The 21,065-nt window shown below is 39.5% G+C and overlaps 1 protein-coding gene across 1 annotated transcript in view; it reads right to left on the reverse strand.

Annotated features, from left to right (window-relative positions):
• The window catches only part of RGS22 (regulator of G protein signaling 22), a 354,545-nt gene that overhangs the window by 243,071 nt on the left and 90,409 nt on the right, over positions 1–21,065 (reverse strand). The window contains exon 12 of the mRNA XM_053715916.1: positions 8,418–8,537. Within this exon, the coding sequence (XP_053571891.1) occupies positions 8,418–8,537 (120 nt within the window). The remainder of the gene's footprint in view (positions 1–8,417; positions 8,538–21,065) is intronic.

The following is a 21,065-nucleotide window of genomic DNA, read 5'->3' on the forward strand; positions in this document are numbered from 1 at the left end:
CAGGCTGACATTCAAAACCAGCAGTCAGTACGCTGGAGGTCTCACCCGGGAAACCTATGGATTGATGGAGACAGGTGTGGCTTACGTCAGCTGTGGATCGTTTGAGAGGCCGGAATACCAGTGGAGAGGTGCAAACAACTGTGGATACTTTCTCCAGATGATCGTATTCGTGCAATCAGATTTAATCCCAAATGAAATGGTGATTGTCCAAATAAGGAAAAGTGTTCGATATCCAACCAAATATAAAATCAATAGGACATCAATATAAAATAGCAAAGAAACCGGGTCTGTATAAAAACAGAATATTTTATTTGCTACGCGTTTCTCAGTCCGTAAAGGACCGTTTCCTCAGGCATATACATAGGTGTTTCACAGGTGACTATTTATACCTGATAATGACCCGGAATCTAATCTGGAGGTCATCTCCAAACAATTGTACATTAAAAAATATATATATTGTTAAAAACAAAGTAATAAAAGTGTCATATTGGGCATTGTTCGGAAATGATATACATGTCTTAAAAAGATGTATGAAAAATTTTTGCAAGTAACTATTTAGAAGCATGTTTGCACTAGTGATATGACCTGTAATCATGTTACTGGAAATGCATCACCCTAACTAATATGCTCAGTAAGTGATCATTTCACGAATAGGGTAGTTGGGAAATGGCATAATAACCGTTCAAAAAAAGAGAACAGCGCTTTTTTTGTCTTTAAAATATTTTAGGCTTCAATAAAGTTCTAGGTAGGGCTCGAACTCTTGACCCTATGTGTGCTAGGTTTGTGTTTATCTAAAAGAGCTAATCGAATGTAATGAAAAATTAGGTAATGTTGGTCTAGATATACCAAAAACATGCCAAAGTTAAAGTATGAAAATAGATACCGAAAATTATACGGGTACCAATTGTTGAACAATTATTATAGAGAGGCATCATGATTTGTTAGATGAATAGTATAATTGGTTAATAACATAAAAAACAATCCCCAAAAAAGAGAACAGCGCTTTATCTATCTTGAAAATAATTTGAGATTCAATAAATTACCAGGTTGGGCTAAAACCCATGACCTTATGTATACTAGGTTTGTACTTATCTAAAAGAGCTAATCGGAAGTAATGACAAATTGTGTGATGTTGGTCTCGATATACCAAAGACATGCCAAAGTTATAGTAAGAAATAAAAGCAGAAAACTATCATAGTACCAATTTGTTGAACAATTGTTATTGCATAGCAACATGACTTGTTGCAAGAAGCAAACATGGTAATGAATATTAGATAGATGTTATTGGATTCTGAATGAGACTAAAACCGTACATCACTATGTATATTGTACGATAATTGTTAATAAAATAATATATTTGTGTATGCGGTATGGTGGTCGCAAGAGTGAGTAAGGTTTAGCAATGAAGATAAGTGGTAGTGATGGTGTTGTAGTTGGAAATAATATAGGTCTAATGTGATGAAAATGATTAATGGTGAATTTTTCACCGGTTGTGGGGTGGACACGAACTCGTGTCCTTGTGTATGGCAAACCTATACTTGGTTTGATGGGCTATCTGTAAATGACAGATTATATTAAGATCTGGGTTTACTAGACTCTGAACTGGTGGGTGGATTTTATATTATTGAGGACTAATTACAATGTTTAGTCTGATTCATTCTCTTTGTGTGTATGTACCTGAAATGATGTATGAGTAATACAGATGTGTTTGTAAAACCGGTGCAGTCTATTGATGTATACAAAGTATAATATATAATAAATTCTCTGTATTTGATGATAATGTGAATGAATTTAAATGAAAGCTGCCAAATCAACATTGGCATTCAAACCCTGGGGGTGCAGTGTTTTGAGTTTGTGTATCCAATATGTTTCTAGTTGTCTAAGTTTAATTAGACGATCGTAATCTGTCGAGGGGGGTACATGATCTATTGGAATGATTTTGAAAATGTCTGATCTACCATCATGTATCATTTCACAATGATTAGGAACACTATGGTTAATTTTACTTTTCTTACAATTCTTACAGTTGCGATAATGTTCACCCCAACGGGTGCGTATGTTTCTAATAGTACGTCCAATATATTGGACCCCACATACACAGTTTAAAAGATAAACAATGTACTTCGATTCGCAATTGAGACGATGTGAGATCCGGAAAGTAAGACCGGTGGTATTAGATTTAAATGTTTTTTGGGAACTAATAAATTTGCACATATTACATCCTCTCTTGCCACATTTATAAGAACCATGTGATCTTAAAAAGTTCAAAGTTTTTTTCGGATTATTAAGAGAAGATTGGCAATGTTTGACCCTTTTACTTGGTGCTAATTTGTTCCTAAGGGTTGGTGCCCGTCTAATAAAATAAAATATTCTGTTTTTATACAGACCCGGTTTCTTTGCTATTTTATATTGATGTCCTATTGATTTTATATTTGGTTGGATATCGAACACTTTTCCTTATTTGGACAATCACCATTTCATTTGGGATTAAATCTGATTGCACGAATACGATCATCTGGAGAAAGTATCCACAGTTGTTTGCACCTCTCCACTGGTATTCCGGCCTCTCAAACGATCCACAGCTGACGTAAGCCACACCTGTCTCCATCAATCCATAGGTTTCCCGGGTGAGACCTCCAGCGTACTGACTGCTGGTTTTGAATGTCAGCCTGCCTGCACGCACCTTGTTGATTTAAGGTGCCACTCCACTTGTGAGTATATTTCTTATACTTTATTTCTCAGCTGATGTAAACTGATTCACACTATGTTGGCGCCCGTTTTTGCTTTTATATCCTCACAGATTCATTGATCCAGTACACCGTGGACACAAGCGGAGCAAGCCTTTCTATCACGAACTCTTGATTGTTACCATATCCTTTATTTTGAAGTGGACTGTCCATTGTCTGTTTCCACTCACTCTTTTATTAGTCTTGGACTTTTCAAGTACACTGGACACTGGGACACTTATACATATTTATATGTTCAAATTGCACAAGTGCTTTGTTATATGTTGATTTATATGTTTATTTTTATATATATTTTTTTCTCCTTTTAAAGCATTTTTTTGCTTTAAACACACCATAGCGGTTGGTGTTACCACACACTGAGCCAAGTTGTAAATTCGCTTATCAACCAATTGTTTAATTTTTTATTTTTTATCTTTATTTGCACAACACCCACTTTCTATTTAAGCAGATACACCACGATTTTTACACCATCACATGTTTCTTTAGTAGCGCGTCCCCTTAGTTTTTTCTTCTATAGAATTAACTTTACTATTATTCACGTTTTTTTTTAAGCCAATTGATTTTCTGGCCGTTAGGCGGCCGTCACTCGACGTCATCAGCCGCTATATTTATCTGCGTGTGTGCTAGTTACTTATTCTAAACCTAGATAACCAGGCTAGCTCCAGTTTTGCGCATGCATATTAATTCTAAATTGTAAACCATTTATTCATCATCTGCATAATATACGGATCGCATGCGCAGTGAAAAAAGCCTCGGCGAATAGCGCATGCGCATTGGAAGTTTGACTCGTGAACAAGCTTTTTAGAGGGGTGGAGAGTGTGGGTGTGACCTCTGTAGATCTCAATACTTGAGGAAGACGGAAGTATAGTTTGGGAGGAGTTGGGAGACGAATGGTATGAAATTTCAACGAAACTTTTTTGCAGAAATAAATCGATAATTGCCAAAAAAAACCTTAGCGACTACATTAAGGAGAGATTCATAAATGCTAGGTTGTCTTCATAACAGCGTAATTTTACCTTCACTTTAATTTAGGTCTTTAGTCAAACTCTGGCTGACACCCCTATACATTAAATACACTGTCCTATTTATCCTTTGTTGTATCATAAAACACCTGTACAGAAAACAAGACTGACTCATAATATACCTTGTCATGTGATGCAGGACATATGCAGGACACAGCAATGATGGTACAACTCTATTTTATTACAGAGCATAGCAATACACATCCAGACAGGTTGATTGTACTAAACTAACCGCGACACAGACACCGGACCTAAGCCCCGCCCACATGCTAGTGACATCACATCCTGCTCTCATCACATCTTCCCCTTTTTCAAAGGCAAAGCATACATTCGCATATATTAAATAACAAGGTACACCAACAGGGTATACAACAACATTTTGTTTTTGAACATTATAAAACAGATAGATTAGAAAACATGAACAAATAAATTACATCCTGACTTGGACATCGAGGTAGACTACCCTAGTCCACAGTGACCATGGGATTATTCTGCCCATACTTCCAGTCACTGTTCTAGCTAAAGTCAGTCCCTGTATCGGGCCGGAAGTTTCACCACTCTTCCGCTTGATGTAACTTTGCATGAACTGTCCTCTGATACAGAAGATGGTGAACAAGAGTCTGCTGGAGGCAAAGATATATCCCCGCTATGATCTTGCTGAGGGGAAGGCACCTCTCTTAGAACAGGGGATCCCACCGGCGGTGGTACTGAGGTATCCGGTTCCAGACTCTCAGGTACAGGCTGAAGTTGTCTTCGGTTACGGCGTGTAACCGTCCCTCCCTCTGTAAGGACTGTGTAAGACCTTGGTTCTGGAGAGCGGCCCACTACCGTAGCAGGCGTCTTCCATTTCTTCTCATCATCCAGTTTAATTCTGACACTTTGGCCCGCTTTCAGTTCCTGTAAAGGCCTGACAGAATGTCTCCTGTCGTAGAAGAAACGATAACCCTTTTTGGCCTCTTCATCCCTCCTAAGGACTTCGTCCCGAGGAACAGGGCCAGGCGGCTTGAAGACACCCACTGAGGGTAAAGTGGTGCGAATCTGGCGTCCTAGCATCAGCTGTGCCGGGCTAAACCCGGTGGCTTGAATGGGCGTCGCCCTGTATGACAAGAGGGCTAGGTACGGTTCAGATTGCTTTAGAATGAATTTTGTTGTTTGAACTGCCCTTTCAGCCATTCCGTTGGCCTGCGGATAATGTGGACTTGACGTGGAATGTACAAAATCATATTCCCTGCTGAAAGCACTGAACTCTGTAGAAGCGAACTGCATGCCATTATCACTCACCAGCTCCATTGGAATGCCCCAGCGGGCGAACAAGCTCTTCAGGCGAATGATAACGGCCTGACTTGTGATATCATTCAGGGGTGCTATTTCCAAATACCTGGAATAGTAGTCGATAACAACAAGAAACCTTTTCCCGTGCAGTTCGCACAAATCAGCAGCTATTTTCTGCCACGGCCCCGCAGGCAGCGGAGTAGACATTAAGGGCTCCCTTCTCTGAGTAGGCCGGCGTTCCCGGCAAAAGGCACATTTAGACACATGATTTGCAATGTCGGAGCTGATCCCAGGCCACCACACAGCTGTAGCTGCTCTTTCTCTGCACTTTGTAATGCCTAAGTGACCATCGTGAATCCTGTTTAACATCTCCTTCCTCATGCTGACAGGAATTACAATACGGTCTTGGAACAGCACCAACCCCTCCAGCTCCGTGAGCTGCAACCTCTCTGGCTGGTAAGCATTTAAAGACATCCAGGCTGCCCGGCTCTCGGGCCAGCCATCTCTTATGTACCTTATAACTTCTTGCAGATCTGTGTCCAAATATGTCTCTTTCTTTATCTCTTCCAGTTTCCTTGAAGAAATGGACTTAGAGGCCAGAACTGAATCAACATACACTTTTACATCCGACTCTGTGGAGGATTCTTCAGCAGCAGCCAGCGGGAGCCTGGACAGTGTATCTGCCACAACCAGCTGCTTCCCCGGCACATGCACTGCCTGAACATTGAACCTGAGCAGTCTCATTAAAAGTCTCTGGCATCTCAAGGGTGTTTTGTCGATGTCGTAAGAATTGATAAGAGGGACTAGCGGTTTGTGGTCAGTTTCCAGACTAAATTTCTCCAAACCCACTAGATAACGCTGAAAGCGCTCACAGGCCCAAACTGCAGCCAGGCACTCTTTCTCAATTTGAGCGTATTTTGACTCCGCAGCCGTCAGTGTGCGGGAACAGTAGGCGATGGGCTGTAGTTTGTTGTCATTCAGCTGCAGGAGTGCAGCCCCCAACCCATAACTGCTTGCATCAGCACTAACCACAGTCTTTTTTGAAGGGTCGTAGAACCCCAGCACTGGGGCAGACCCCAGCAGGGACTTAGCATGCAGGAACGCTTTTTCTTGTGAGGGTCCCCAGACCCAGGCAACATCTTTCTTAAGCAACTCTGTGATAGGGTGCAAAACTGTAGATAAATCTGGAAGAAACTTGCCCACGTAATTTACAAGGCCCAATATCTGTCTCAGCTCATGTACATCAGAAGGGCTTTTCATCTGTTCGATAGCCCGAATTTTCTCGGGGTCCGGCTTGATGCCATCCCCGTTGATGATATGCCCAAAGTAGCATAATTCAGTTTTCCTAAAATGACATTTTTCTTTATTCAGCTTCAGCCCAGACTCTTTGATAGCCTGCAGCACACAACTCAAACGCTGATCATGCTCCTCCACTGTAGACCCATACACTAGAATGTCGTCCATGACGACTGCTGTGCCCACGTGGCCACTCAGGAGAGAACTAATTTCCCTTTGAAAGATCTCAGGAGCGGAGGATATCCCAAAGGGAAGTCTGCAGAAGCAGAACCGACCTACCGGAGTGATAAAGGTAGTCAGTTTGCGGCACTTTGGATCCAGGGGGATCTGCTAGAAGCGTCTAATGTGGAAAAGAACTTCGCCCCAGCCAACTTCGGGGCTATATCTTCCAACGTCGGCAGCACAAATCTCTCCCTCTTCACTGCCTCATTCAACCTTATCAGGTCCACACAGATGCGCACCTTCCCATTTTTCTTTGCAACTGGAACAATGGGGGCACACCAATCAGTTGCTTCAACAACCTCTTCAATAACCCCCATAGACTTCATGCGCATGAGCTCTTTCTCCACTTGAGGCATGAGCGGGAACGGAATTCTACGAGGAGTAGAAATACTGTATGGGACTGCATCACTTTTAAGTGCTATACGGACAGGTTTGCAGTTCAGTAGGCCCAACTCGCCAAACATATCTTCAGAGACCTCATTCACTCTGGCCACGAGGCCCAAATCACAGGCTGCTTTTCTGCTCAATAAACTGTTAACACACTGACCTCGGATCACATGCACCCACATGGTGAACTTTTTTTGTTTGTACTCACAGCTGGCGAGAAATTTCCCCACACAATCAATGCGGCCACCAGGACTATGGACGTTTGTCGTAACCTTTGCCAGCTGGGGCTGTCGAGGCAGTTTCATAAATTCAGCAAAAGACATTACAGTGATATCAGCTCCTGTGTCAATCTTAAAATCAACATTGGCTCCCATTACAGTAAAAGTAACTTTCCAATCTTCCTCTGAGCTTGTCCGTTCCACAACAGACCCCACAAAAGACACTTCCTGACCCTCCTGGTCACTGTCCACCTGCATCTCCTTAATGTATTCAGTTTTACACACCACTTCAAAATGGCCTATTCTGTTACATTTTCTGCATCTTTTATCTCTGGCCGGGCATATGGCACTCTGATCATGCGCCCGGTAGCACCGTGTGCATCGGCCATGTTGCGCCCATCCACTTCTAGGCCTTTCCAGTACTTTTGATCTACCGCTCACACTGTGCCTTTCACTAGTAATTTTTCTAGACTGTTGCACTTCATCCACAATACTCTCAGACCTCAGATCAGCACTTTGCTTTTTCACCAGTTCACTCTGGCGGGCCATCCTAATAGCCCCTTCTAACGTTAAATCAGGCTCTAACTGCAGCTTCAGGGAGACTTCAGCATCTGCAATTCCAATAACTATTCTGTCTCTGATTTGCTCTTCTTTAGCAACACCAAACTCACAGAATTCAGCTAATTCATACAGGCTGCGCACAAATGACTCCACAGATTCTCCCACACGCTGATTACGTTTGTGAAAACAAGCTCTCTCATGAATCACATTTCTTTGGGGCACAAAGTGGGCACTGAGTTTATCCATAACTATATCAAAGTTAACTTCTTCCCCTTCTTGAAAAGTAAAAGCATTGAACACTGGCTCTACATCTTTCCCCATGGAGTATAAAAGAGAATTAACTTGTACTTCACCACTCTCCTTGTTCAGTTTGGATGCAATCCTGAAGCGCTGAAACCGCTGACGCCATGTGGGCCAAGCTGCAGGCTGAGAAAAGTCAAAAGGCTCAGGTGGGGTAAACTTTGACATTGCAATCGATCAGGAACAGAAGCGCAGTCCAGAACTTCTGACACCATGTCATGTGATGCAGGACATATGCAGGACACAGCAATGATGGTACAACTCTATTTTATTACAGAGCATAGCAATACACATCCAGACAGGTTGATTGTACTAAACTAACCGCGACACAGACACCGGACCTAAGCCCCGCCCACATGCTAGTGACATCACATCCTGCTCTCATCACATACCTTATTTCCTGACTGCTCACAGAAGTGGACAAAAAAATGACCAGCTCGGGAATCATGGTGCAGAGCCTGTAGCATTGCCTCTAGGCTGGAGCCTTTCAGGACACTAAGTCTGTCTTCACTCTGTAGTAAAACACAAAGAAAACATTTACATGCATTTAAGTGGCAAAATCTCTCTCAAAAATAGCTTATATTTTGTATATAATCATTATACAAATAACTTAAAGGGACATGAAACCCAAAATTTGTATTTAACATTTTAGATAGAGCATGTGATTTAAACATCTTTCCAATTTACTTCTATGATCAAATTTGCTTCATTTTTCTGTCATCCTTTGTTGAAGGAGCAGCAGTGCACTACCGGCAGCTAGCTGAACACATCCAGTTAGCCAATCACAAGAGACAAATGTGTGCAGGCACCAATCAGTAGCTAGCTCCCACTAGTGTAGGATATGTTTGTATTCCTTTTCAACAAGTGATACCAAAGCAACAAAGAACATTTGAAAATAGAAGTGAATTTAAAATTGTCTTAAAAATGCATGCTCTATCTGAATCATGCAAGTTTCATTTTTTGTCTTTCCTATCCCTTTAAAGCTTGTGTGTCTGATGAAACCACCAGTTCTACCTGCAACATTTTTAGGTTTCATTTAGGCATTCAATTTTGCGAAATGTCCAGTAAAAAAAATGAAAATAAAGAAGTTTACAGCTTACATTGAAACTAGTTTATCGTGATTTCCAGATTGCTAGAATATTTTTACTGGCAAAGGGTCTACTTGCAACACATACTATATAGAGAGAGACTCTTCATTGAGGTCATACAGTTTAGCTGCTGATTTGTATCAAGTTAAATCTCAACAGAGTTATCAGCAGGGTGACACTACAGCACACACAAGCTACTATGCTGTAATCACACAGAATCAGCAGATGGCTATCTGACCTGAGTGAGCACTCTCTCCTTCAATATTTTCATAATCTTAGCTAGACATACATCACTTTCCCTTATCCACCTAATCCAGTTTTAAGCTGTATGGATTTAAATCCGGCTCTTTAAACCTGAAACAATTCACACACAATTCCTAACCGGCTGGTAATTGGAAGTAGAATTATTTTCTCATTCACATGGAATGTTCAATCAATACAAAAACATTTGTAAAGAGATATAGGATATTGTGAAAATGTCATAAATCGCATTTCCCAGTACATATACTGTAGGCCAATATTTACTTTTGTATTTGCATGTTGTATCCACTTCTAAAGCATTTTATAGTTAAATGACCCAGATCTTTTCTGCAGAAGTCTCTAAGGAAAATCTTGATAGCTGCATTTATTTCAAGAAAATAGTAACTAGTATCTCATATTTCTTTATGTAATTCTGGGCCCAAATTCAATACAGTGTGAATTCATTATTTCCCAATATACCTATAAAAAAACTAACATCTTTACCATTACACAGAACTAAACCTTTTTATTTGACATATAGTAGATGATCTAAGTTTACATTGCACATATTCTCTTTCCCTTACTTTGTGTTTGCTATTATTCTGGGACACTCACGATTACATTCGACTTATTTTGACGTTTATAGTGTATGGTGACAAATTATCTAGATAATACCCAAATTTATCTCAGAAAAAGAAAAAAGAAAAACCACTCTCTGGCACACACAAAAACGCAAAGGTAAATTGACAAAAAGGGAGCCAAAAATCATAAACTTAACTTTTACTTGTAGATATTAAAATACACAACATCCTACATGGAATAAATATAACAAAATACCAAAATTTAGCATTAGATTATTCACTCTCTCAAACTTAAAGATTCCATATAATGAGCAAGTAGGGACATTAAAGTCATTTTTATGCATTTGAAATTAAATGGGCATAAAACCCAAAACTTTTATTTAATGATTCATGTAGAGCATACCATTTTGAACAACTTCCCAATTTACTTCTATTATCAAATTGCTTAATTCTCTTGTTATCTTTTGTTGAAGGAGCAGAAGTGCACTACTGGGAGCTAGCTGAACAGATTGGGTGAGCCAATGGCAAGAAGCATATATGTGCAGCCACCAATCGGTAGCTAGCTCCCAGTAGTGCATTGCTGTTCCTGAGCCTACCTATGTATGCTTTTTTAACAAAAGGATACCAAGAGAACAAAGCAAATTTGATAATAGAAGTAAACTGTCACTTTAAATTACAGGAAAAGAAGGTAAAATAATTAAAGGAATATTAAACCCAAACATTTTCTTTTGTGATTCAGACAGAACATAACATTTTTAAAAAGTTTCCAATTTACTTTAAAAAAAAATAAAAAAAATTTTTCTCCATTCCCATGATATTCTGTGTTGAAGAGATACCTAGATAGGCATCTGGAGCACTAAATGGCAGGAAATAGTGCTGCCATCTACTGCTCTTGCAAATGGATAACATAGTGCTTCAAAAATGGACTGGCTTCTAAGCATGTTTGAGCTTTTCAACAAAAGATACCAAAAGAAAAAAAGAACATTTGATAATAGAAGAAAATTAGAAAGTTGTTTAAAATCGCATGCTCTATATGAACCACAAAAGAAAAGATTTGGGTTTCATATCCCTATAATTAAAGTAACTATCCAATACACATTTAAATACTGCACTTCCATATTAAACCAATGGTTGGGCAAAGGTTTGAACATTTTAGAATAATAGTTGCCCAAACTGGAGCTGCTTAGAAAAATGGAGCTGCAAATTTCCAACCCAGCATGCTTCATAATAATGCCAAGTAGCTTTAAGGTGTCAGAATTCCTTGTAATATAAAAGAACAGAATAGTCTTAGACTATGCAAGCCTCTGCAGTGTTGCATTATGGGAGGAGGTTGTTATTATTATATATTGCTACAGATATTGAAAAGGAGAACAGCTGTATACAGGCAGTACATGAATTGCACATTTCTCAATAGTTGCGCCACTTCACTGCTCTGTCTACAACTGCACTGTTCATCAGTAGTGATGTCCCGAACTGTTCGCCCGCGAACGGTTCACAGCGAACATAGCTTGTTCGCGTTTGTGGGCGAACACATGGCGATGTTCGATCCGCCCCTATGTGTCATCATTGAGGAAACTTTGACCCTTTATGTCACAGCCGTCTGACACATTAGAGCCAATCAACATCAGACACTCCCTCACAGACCCTCCCAGCTACTCGGAATCCGCCATTTTAGAGTCATAACGACCTTGCTTTCTTAATGAGAGGACGTGTTGTGTTTTTGCTCCTGACATTAATAGGAAAAACATAGCTAGGCTAGTGTATTTAGTGTCCACTACAGTCCAGAAGGACTCCACTCATCTCTGCTGCAAGCACAGCACCCCAAAAAGCCCTTTTTAGGGCTATATTTCGTGCCGTTTTTTTTTTTTTTTTTTTTTCCGTTTTTTTTTATTAGCATTTGCCTGGCTTTCAGGCTGTGTGTTTAAGGCTCACAGCATATGCTGTGATTACTGCCACCACTGATATCTCCCTAACAACATTAGTTTAAATTTAACTAACCAAAAAATGTAATTATTTTGCTAGTGTAATTTTTTTTCATTTTCTATCAGGCCTGTGTCACACAGCATATACTCTGGTTCATTGCTCTGTGCCAGCCACCAGTGTTAATATCCGTTTATAACATTATTTTAAATTTAAAAAAAAAAAAAGAATTTTGCTAGTGTAATCTAATTACATTTACTATCATGCCTGTGTCTGTCAGGCTCACTCAGCATTAATATACCTAATTTTTTTCAGTCTTTTGGTTAATTGGTCTGTGCCAGGCAGCCACCCAGCACTCATATCTTCTTCACCTTAATTTAAATATATAAAAAAAAAAAATTAAATTTGTTTGATAGTGTAATCTAATATAATTTTCTATCAGGCCTGTGTGTTTTGCTGACATACAGAGCCTACTGTGTTTACTTGCTGCCCTCCCTAGTCTATGAGCCACGACTCATATGTGTTTAACCTTTTTTTAATTCCCCCCCCAAAAAAATAATTTAAATCATTTTTCTAGTGTAATCTAATAGTATTTTCTATCAGGCGTGTGTGTATCTGACTTACAGAGCCTACTGTTTTTAATAGCTGCCCTTCCAAGGCTATCAGCCACGACTCATATGTATGTGCTTAACCTTTTTCTTTAAATTCCCCCCAAAAAGTCTTTAAATCATTATGCTAGTGTAATCTAATTTTATTTTCTATCAGGCCTGTGTCTAACTGTCTATCTGACTTATACAGCATACTGTTGTTAATTGCTGCCCTACGTAGCAGCCAGCCAGTGCGACCACTCATAGAGTCATATGTGCATTGCACTTCTTAACATAATTTTAATATTAAAATCTAAAATTTTAAAATATTTTGCTAGTGTAATCTAACTTAATTTTCTATCAGGCCTGTGTTTTTGTCACTTACACAGCATACTGTGTTAAATTGCTGCCCTACCTACCATCCACAACTCATATCTGCCAGCCTGTGTGCCAGGCCCAACTAGCCAATTAGTGGCACCAATCATAATTCTTGTAACAGTATATAAAAAAATAAAAATCATAATTTTTTGGACTGCAAATATTCAGTCTCCTAGTGCCATTGAATTGCATTTACCTCCTGCCTGCCACTGCCAGCCTTTTGTGCCAGGCCGTCTAGCCAACTATTTACACCAATCATAATTGTTGTCACAGACAGTATAGTTACTAATTAAAATTAAAAAAAAATTGATTGTTGATCTTAATCCTCAGTTTGCTCGTGCCATAGAGTAACAGGTTGTAGTAAAATGTTAAGAATAGTACTACTTAACACACCACGGGTCACAGACCGCATGTCTTATTGTTATACTCTGTCAGGGAAATTATATATATTTCAAATCCATTTATTTATATATCAAATCGATCGAACTATCAAACGTATCGATCAAATGTAGATTGCATCTATTGATCGATGTAATTCGTATCTATAAAATGTATATTAGATATTTTGGTTGATGTCATTTGTATCTATAAAATGTATATTGCATCTTTGATTCGATAACATTCTTATCTATCAAATGTATATTGCCTCTATTGATCAATGTAATTCGTATCGATCGAATGTATATTGCATCTATTGAGCTATGTACAGTGTATCGATCATATGTATATTGCATCGATTGAGCTATGTTATCTATGTATCTATCTATCAAATCTATCTATCTCGTGGTTGTGCAAGTGGACTGTTTGCGGTTGATTGAGGTGCGTAACACTTGGAGTTTGCTCTGTCACTGTGATGCGGCCGTAACCCTTACACTACCTGATAGATACGACATCATAACTGATGTTTTAAAGCACGTTATTGCAAACAATTTGGGAATGTTAGTTGATTTAGGCCCATTATGGGTTAAAAGCAGACTCTGCATAAACTATGTAATTTGCCATGGGAGTTTTGCCAGGGATCCCCCTCCAGCATGCGACAGTCCAGGTGTTAGTACCCTTGAAACAACTTTTCCATCACTATTGTGGCCAGAAAGAGTCCTTGTAGGTTTTAAAGTTCGCCTGTCTATTGAATTCAATGGCGGTTTGCGCGGTTCGCGGGTTCGCGAACAATACCGGAAGTTCGAGTCTGCCGTTCGCAAACCGAAAATTTTAGGTTTGCGACATCACTATTCATCAGTAGCTGCTTTTTTGATTCACTATCAGTCTGCTGCAAAGCCGCACATTCCCCTGCTGTGCAAAGGTATCAGGGAGTTGCCTTGGTTGCTAATTAGATTCATAAGCACAGAAGAAATACAGAAAGCAGGAGAGTAGTCAGGTTTAATGCCTAGGCCAGGAGCCAGACAGTTAAGCTGTAGCCAGGCTGTGAAGCACAAGGGAAAGCCAGAAGGATACTACAAAAAGTACAGCAGTCAGGTAATCAGTGCAGAACAAGCAACTCAACAAGGGGGCCGGCAGGAGGCTGAGTCCGGCAAACAGGCCAGAGTCACAATGAGCTAGGGAGGACTAAAGCAACACTAAAATCATCTCAAACAAATAACCAATCACCATAGAGCACTCTCAGGGCCCAGGGCCTGCTTTATGTTTGGCGCACTTTCTGCATACGTCACATATAACACTGTCTACAGACCTCACTGCCTGAGCACCATTCTATCTTTAGCACACACTGAATCTAGAATAGCACTATACCCTCTTCTAGGAACACTACTAACCTTAGTGCACCTCAATGTCCCAATATGGCTACCGCCCACATCCTTCTTAGCTTGAGCTAATGCATGGCTGAAGAACACCTTAGTGCCTGACACCTTCACACTTTTATTTAACAAGGCACACTAAGCTCTCTCTTCCTCCTTGTGGGCAGAGTGCCCTTCCTCACTGATTGCAGTAAAATATGCAGGAAAGGAGCAGGCCAGTGAAAGGCTAATGCCCAAGGCCAACATATCTGCACCAGACCACCTGACAAAAGCCACTGTTTTGTATTTTTTTTCTTTGTTTCATTTTGAAATATTAGCCAGGTATGCTTGACTTTTGTGCTAGAGATGTGTAAGGCGATACTAATACCAGACTCAACTGTGCTTCCCCTGAATCTGATATACTCCCAAGATCAGAAAATTGTGGAAAACGAACAAGAGGGGTGGGATGCGCTCGAAAGAGAGCTGTGAGTTGGACTATCTGTGATGCGTGGAGTAAGGTGCCAATCTATAATTGGGATAGGTTAAAGAGGGGGCAATTCCAATGAATGTTCAATATTAGAACTGTTCTATCTTATAGTGACTACTCTTATAGGAATAGGGTGTAGATGTGAAATATAATGGTTACACGCAAACTGTGATCGTGTTTATTGTAGTGTTTGAATGTTATTGTTAAATATCAGTATTCAAAATCACATGTGTATTTATAATCACATGGGTGTTATTGTAATATTCCTAAGTGGCGTGTACTAAATTAATATAAAGTGTGATCCGTAGAATAGGTGTGAGAAAAATGATGGTTTCTCTTATATTAAGTATAAGAATGGTGATCGTAGCAATATTCGTATGTCATATAATCTATGATATGATATATTCCTCCAATATAATGAAAAACAAATGCAAATTGAAAATGAAATAATATAAATTTTACTATAAAATGTGCATTAAAAAAGGATTATCGAAGCAATTATACTATAATTATAGTTATTTCCAATTCATACATAAACACGAAGTTGCACCAATTCATACATAGACAGAAAATAGCAACAAATAGCGGCTGGTAAAAACGATTGAAAAAAAAAAAAAAAAAAAGATTTCTATTAACCATATAGGTTTCAGTCTGTATTAAAAGTTCCTGGTCGGGACCAAACAGTGGTGGTTATGTGTTATGGATCGTTTTATAACGATTAGTTGTAAACAGATGCTTGACTTTTATAACTGCACTAACGATTTTTGTTTTTTGGAACGTCACAATATTAAACTTAGCAGGAGAGTTCTCTTTTATTTATTCTATAAGGGATCAAACAAACCTGTGTAGTTTATTTGTTCATACAGCAAAACAGGGGAACACCAATACATTTTCAAAATGTAAGTTCTTTTAATTAACCTTCTATGTTTGTTGGGGCTAACAGACAAGTACCTATAACTGTCTCCAAAAATCCCTTTTACTAACCAACATTTTGTCTCATTGTCAAATCATATGTCATCTTATCCAAACAGTGAAAGTTTATTTTTTAATATCTTGATTCTATGCTTTGATTTTACCTGCCTGAGTGACTTCTCTCTTATGTAAATGATCCTTTACTTTAAAGGGACAGTAAACACCAGAATTTTTGTTATTTAAAAAAGGTAGATAATCCCTTTATTACCCATTCCCCAATTTTGCATAACCAACACAGTTATAATAATATACTTTTTACCTCTGTGATTACCTTGTTTCCATGGCTCTGCAAATTGCCCCCTTATTTCAGTTCTTTTGACAGACTTGCATTTTTAGCCAATCAGTGCTTGCTCCTAGGTTTAGGGGCACCGCACACTTCTTTGGCCTTACCGCAAAACGACTTACGTAAACTTTGTAAACCCTTTTTTCTATGGGACTTCCATAGCGCCGGTATTACGAGTCTGTCCTGGGAGGCCAAAAAGTGAGCGGTACAGCATCTACCTCCAAGATCCGTAACGCATTCTAAAGTCAGTAGTTATGAGTTTTACACTACAACTCCGTAGCATAAAACTCATAACTAAAATGCTATAAAGTACACTAACACCCATAAACTACCTATTAACCCCTAAACCGAGGCCCTCCCATATCGCAAACACTATAATAAATTTTTTAACCCCTAATCTGCCACTCCGGACATCGCCACCACTAGAATAAACATATTAACCCCTAAACCGCTGCACTCCTGCCTCGCAAACACTAGTTAAATATTATTAACCCCTAATCTGCCGTCCCCGCCACTATATTAAATGTATTAACCCCTAAATCTAAGTCTAACCCAAACCCTAACACCCCCTAACTTAAATTTAATTTAAATAAATCTAAAGAAAATTACTATAATTACCTAAATTATTCCTATTTAAAACTAAATACTTACCTATAAAATAAACCCTAAGCTAGCTACAATATAACTAATAGTTACATTGTAGCTAGCTTAGGGTTTATTTTTATTTTACAGGCAAGTTTGTATTTATTTTAACTAGGTAGAATAGTTATTAAATAGTTATTAACTATTTAATAACAACCTAGCTAAAATAAATAAAAATTTACCTGTAAAATAAAACCTAACCTAAGTTACAATAACACCTAACACTACACTATAATTAAGTAAATTCCCTACATTAAATAAATTACATTAGCCCTATCAAAATAAAAAAAAGCCCCCCCAAAATAAAAAAACCCTAGTCTAAACTAAACTATCAATAGCCCTTAAAAGGGCCTTTGGCAGGGCATTGCCCCAAAGTAATCACCTCTTTTACCTGTAAAAAAAAATACAAACAACCCCCCCAACAGTAAAACCCACCACCCACACAACCAACCACCCAAATAAAATACTAACTAAAAAAACCTAAACTCCCCATTGCCCTGAAAAGGGCATTTGGATGAGCATTGCCCTTAAAAGGGCATTTAGCTCTTCTGCAGGCCCAAAACCCTAACCTAAAAAATAAACCTACCCAATACACCCTTAAAAAAAATCCTAACACTAATCCCAGAAGATTCACTTACCGGGAGAAGTCTTCATCCAAGCGGCAAGATGTCTTCAATGAAGCCGGCAGAAGTGGTCCTCCAGATGGGCAGAAGTGGTCCTCCAGACAGGCAGAAGTCTTCATCCAGACGGCATCTTCTATCTTCATCCATCCGGTGCGGAGCGGGTCCATCTTCAAGACATCCGAGGCGGAGCATCCTCTTCTTCCGACAACTTCCCGACGAATGATGGTTCCTTTAAGTGACGTCATCCAAGATGGTGTCCCTTAGATTCCGATTGGCTTATAGAATTCTATCAGCCAATCGGAATTAAGGTAGAAAAATGCTATTGGCTGATTGGATTAGCCAATAGGATTGAACTTCAATCCTATTGGCTGATCCAATCAGCCAATAGGATTGAGCTTGCATTCTATTGGCTGATTGGAACAGCCAATAGAATGCCAGCTCAATCCTATTGGCTGATTGCATTAGCCAATAGGATTTTCTTCTACCTTAATTCCGATTGGCTGATAGAATTCTATCAACCAATTGGATTCTAAGGGACGCCATCTTGGATGACGTCACTTAAAAGAACCTTCATTCGTCGGGTAGTCATCGGAAGAAGAGGATGCTCCATGTCGGATGTCTTGAAGATGGACCCGCTCCGCGCCGGAAGGATGAAGATAGAAGATGCCGTCTGGATGAAGACTTCTGCCCGTCTGGAGGACCACTTCTGCCCGTCTGGAGGACCACTTCTGCCGGCTTCGTTGAAGACATCTTGCCGCATGGATGAAGACTTCTCCCGGTAAGTGAATCTTCAGGGGTTAGTGTTAGGATTTTTTTTGGGTGGGTTTATATTTTAGATTAGGGCTTTGGGCCTGCAATAGAGCTAAATGCCCTTTTAAGGGCAATGCCCATCCAAATGCCCTTTTCAGGGCAATGGGGAGCTTAGGTTTTTTTAGTTAGTATTTTATTTGGGGGTTTGGTTGTGTGGGTTGTGGGTTTTACTGTTGGGGGGGTTGTTTGTATTTTTTTTTACAGGTAAAAGAGCTGATTACTTTGGGGCAATGCCCCACAAAAGGCCCTTTTAAGGGCTATTGATAGTTTAGTTTAGGCTAGGGTTTTTTTATTTTGGGGGTCTTTTTATTATTTTGATAGGGCTATTAGATTAGGTGTAATTAGTTTAAAGATCTGCAATTTGTATTTTCTTTTCTGTAATTTAGTGTTTTTTTTTTCTTTTTGTAATTTAGCTAATTTAATTATTTATTATTTATTTAATTATAGTGTAGTGTTAGGTGTTATTGTAACTTAGGTTAGGTTTTATTTTACAGGTAATTTTGTATTTATTTTAGCTAGGTAGTTATTAAATAGTTAATAACTATTTAATAACTATTCTACCTAGTTAAAATAAATACAAACTTGCCTGTAAAATAAAAATAAACCCTAAACTAGCTACAATGTAACTATTAGTTATATTGTAGCTAGCTTAGGGTTTATTTTATAGGTAAGTATTTAGTTTTAAATAGGAATAATTTAGGTAATTATAGTAATTTTCTTTAGATTTATTTAAATTATATTTAAGTTAGGGGGTGTTAGGGTTAGACTTAGGTTTAGGGGTTAATACATTTAATATAGTGGCAGCGACGTTGGGGGCGGAGGCGGCAGATTAGGGGTTAATAAGTGTAGGTAGGTTGCAGCGACTTTGGGGCGGCAGATTAGGGGTTAATAAATATAATGTAGGTGTCAGCGATGTTGGGGGCAGCAGATTAGGGGTTAATAAATATAATGTAGGTGGCGGCGGTGTCCGGAGAGGCAGATTAGGGATTAATAAGTATAATGTAGGTGTCGGCGATGTCGGGGGTGGCAGATTAGGTGTTAATAAGTGTAAGATTAGGGGTGTTTAGACTCGGGGTTCATGTTAGGGTGTAAGCATAACTTTAGTTTCCCCATAGGAATCAATGGGGCTGCGTTACTGAGTTTTACGCTGCTTTTTGGCAGGTGTTAGACTTTTTCTCAGCCGGCTCTCCCCATTGATGTCTATAGGGAAATCATGCACAAGCACGTATAACCAGCTCACCGCTGACTTAAGCAGCGCTGGTATTGGAGTGCGGTATGGAGCTCAATTTTGCTCTATGCTCACTTCTTGCCTTTAAACGCCGGGTTTGTAAAAACCCGTAATACCAGCGCTGCAGGTAAGTGAGCGGTGAGAAAAAACTGCTCGTTAGCACCGCACATCTCCTAATGCAAAACTCGTAATCTGGCCGAATGTGTTTTGTAGTCATAGAAAATCCCTACCTGGTTAATGACGTTTTTTAAAGTGACAGTTAACTATTTGAATTTCGAATATAAATGTTCAGTTGTGCATAGTAATGCACCCTGCTGACTTATCAAGGATAACCCTGCTACATAATGTATATTTCCCTAACTGGCTTTAGTTAATAACAATCACAATAAAATGCACTTAATACTAACAGTATGGCCTTGCCTAGCCTTGTTGTCTGCAGAATCAAGACATATACATTATCCCACAAAAGTGATTACACCCCTCACATTTTTGTAAATATGTTATTATATCTTTTCATGTGACAACACTGAAGAAATGACACTTTACTACAATGTAAAGTAGTGAGTGTACAGTGTGTATAACACTGTAAATTTACTCTCCCCTCAAAATAACTCAACACACAGCCATTAATGTCTAAACGGTTGGCAACAAAAGTGAGTACACCCCTAAGTGGAAATGTCCAAATTGGGCCCAAGGTCTGTGAATGTGGAGCAGGTGTGTTAAATTTGGTGTTATCGCTCTCATACTTGTCACTGGAAGTTCAACATGGCACCTCATGGCAAAGAACTCTCTGAGGATCTAAAAAAAGAATTGTTGCTCTACATAAACATGGCATAGGCTATAAGAAAATTGCAAAGACCCTGAAACTGAGCTGCAGCACGGTGGGCAAGGCCATACAGCGGTTTCACAGGACAGATTCCACTCAGAACAGGCCTCGCCAAGGTCGACCAAAGAAGCTGAGTGCATGTGCTCAGCGTCATATCCAGAGGTTGTCTTTGGGAAATAGACTTATGAGTGCTGCCAGCATTGCTGCAGTGGTTGAAGGGGTGGGGGGTCAGCCTGTCAGTGCTCAGACCATACGCCGCACACTGCATCAAATTCGTCTGCATGGCTGTTGTCCCAGAAGCCTCTTCTAAAGATGATGCACAAGAAAGCCCACAAACAGTTTGCTGAAGACAAGCAGACTAAGGACATGGATTTCTGGAACCATGTCCTGTGGTCCGATGAGACCAAGATAAACTTATTTGGTTCAGATTGTTTCAAGCGTGTGTCGCGGCAACCAGGTGAGGAGTACAAAGACAAGTGTGCCTTGCCTACAGTCAAGCATGGTGGTGGGAGTGTCATGGTCTGGGCCTGCATGAGTGCTGCTGGCACTGGGGAGCTACAGTTCATTGAGGGAACCATGAATGCCAACATGTACTGTGACATACTGAAGCAGAGCATGATTCTTTCCCTTCGGAGACTGGGCCAC

This window comes from Bombina bombina, chromosome 5 (assembly GCF_027579735.1).
Source record: "Bombina bombina isolate aBomBom1 chromosome 5, aBomBom1.pri, whole genome shotgun sequence".
Lineage (NCBI taxonomy): Eukaryota > Metazoa > Chordata > Amphibia > Anura > Bombinatoridae > Bombina > Bombina bombina.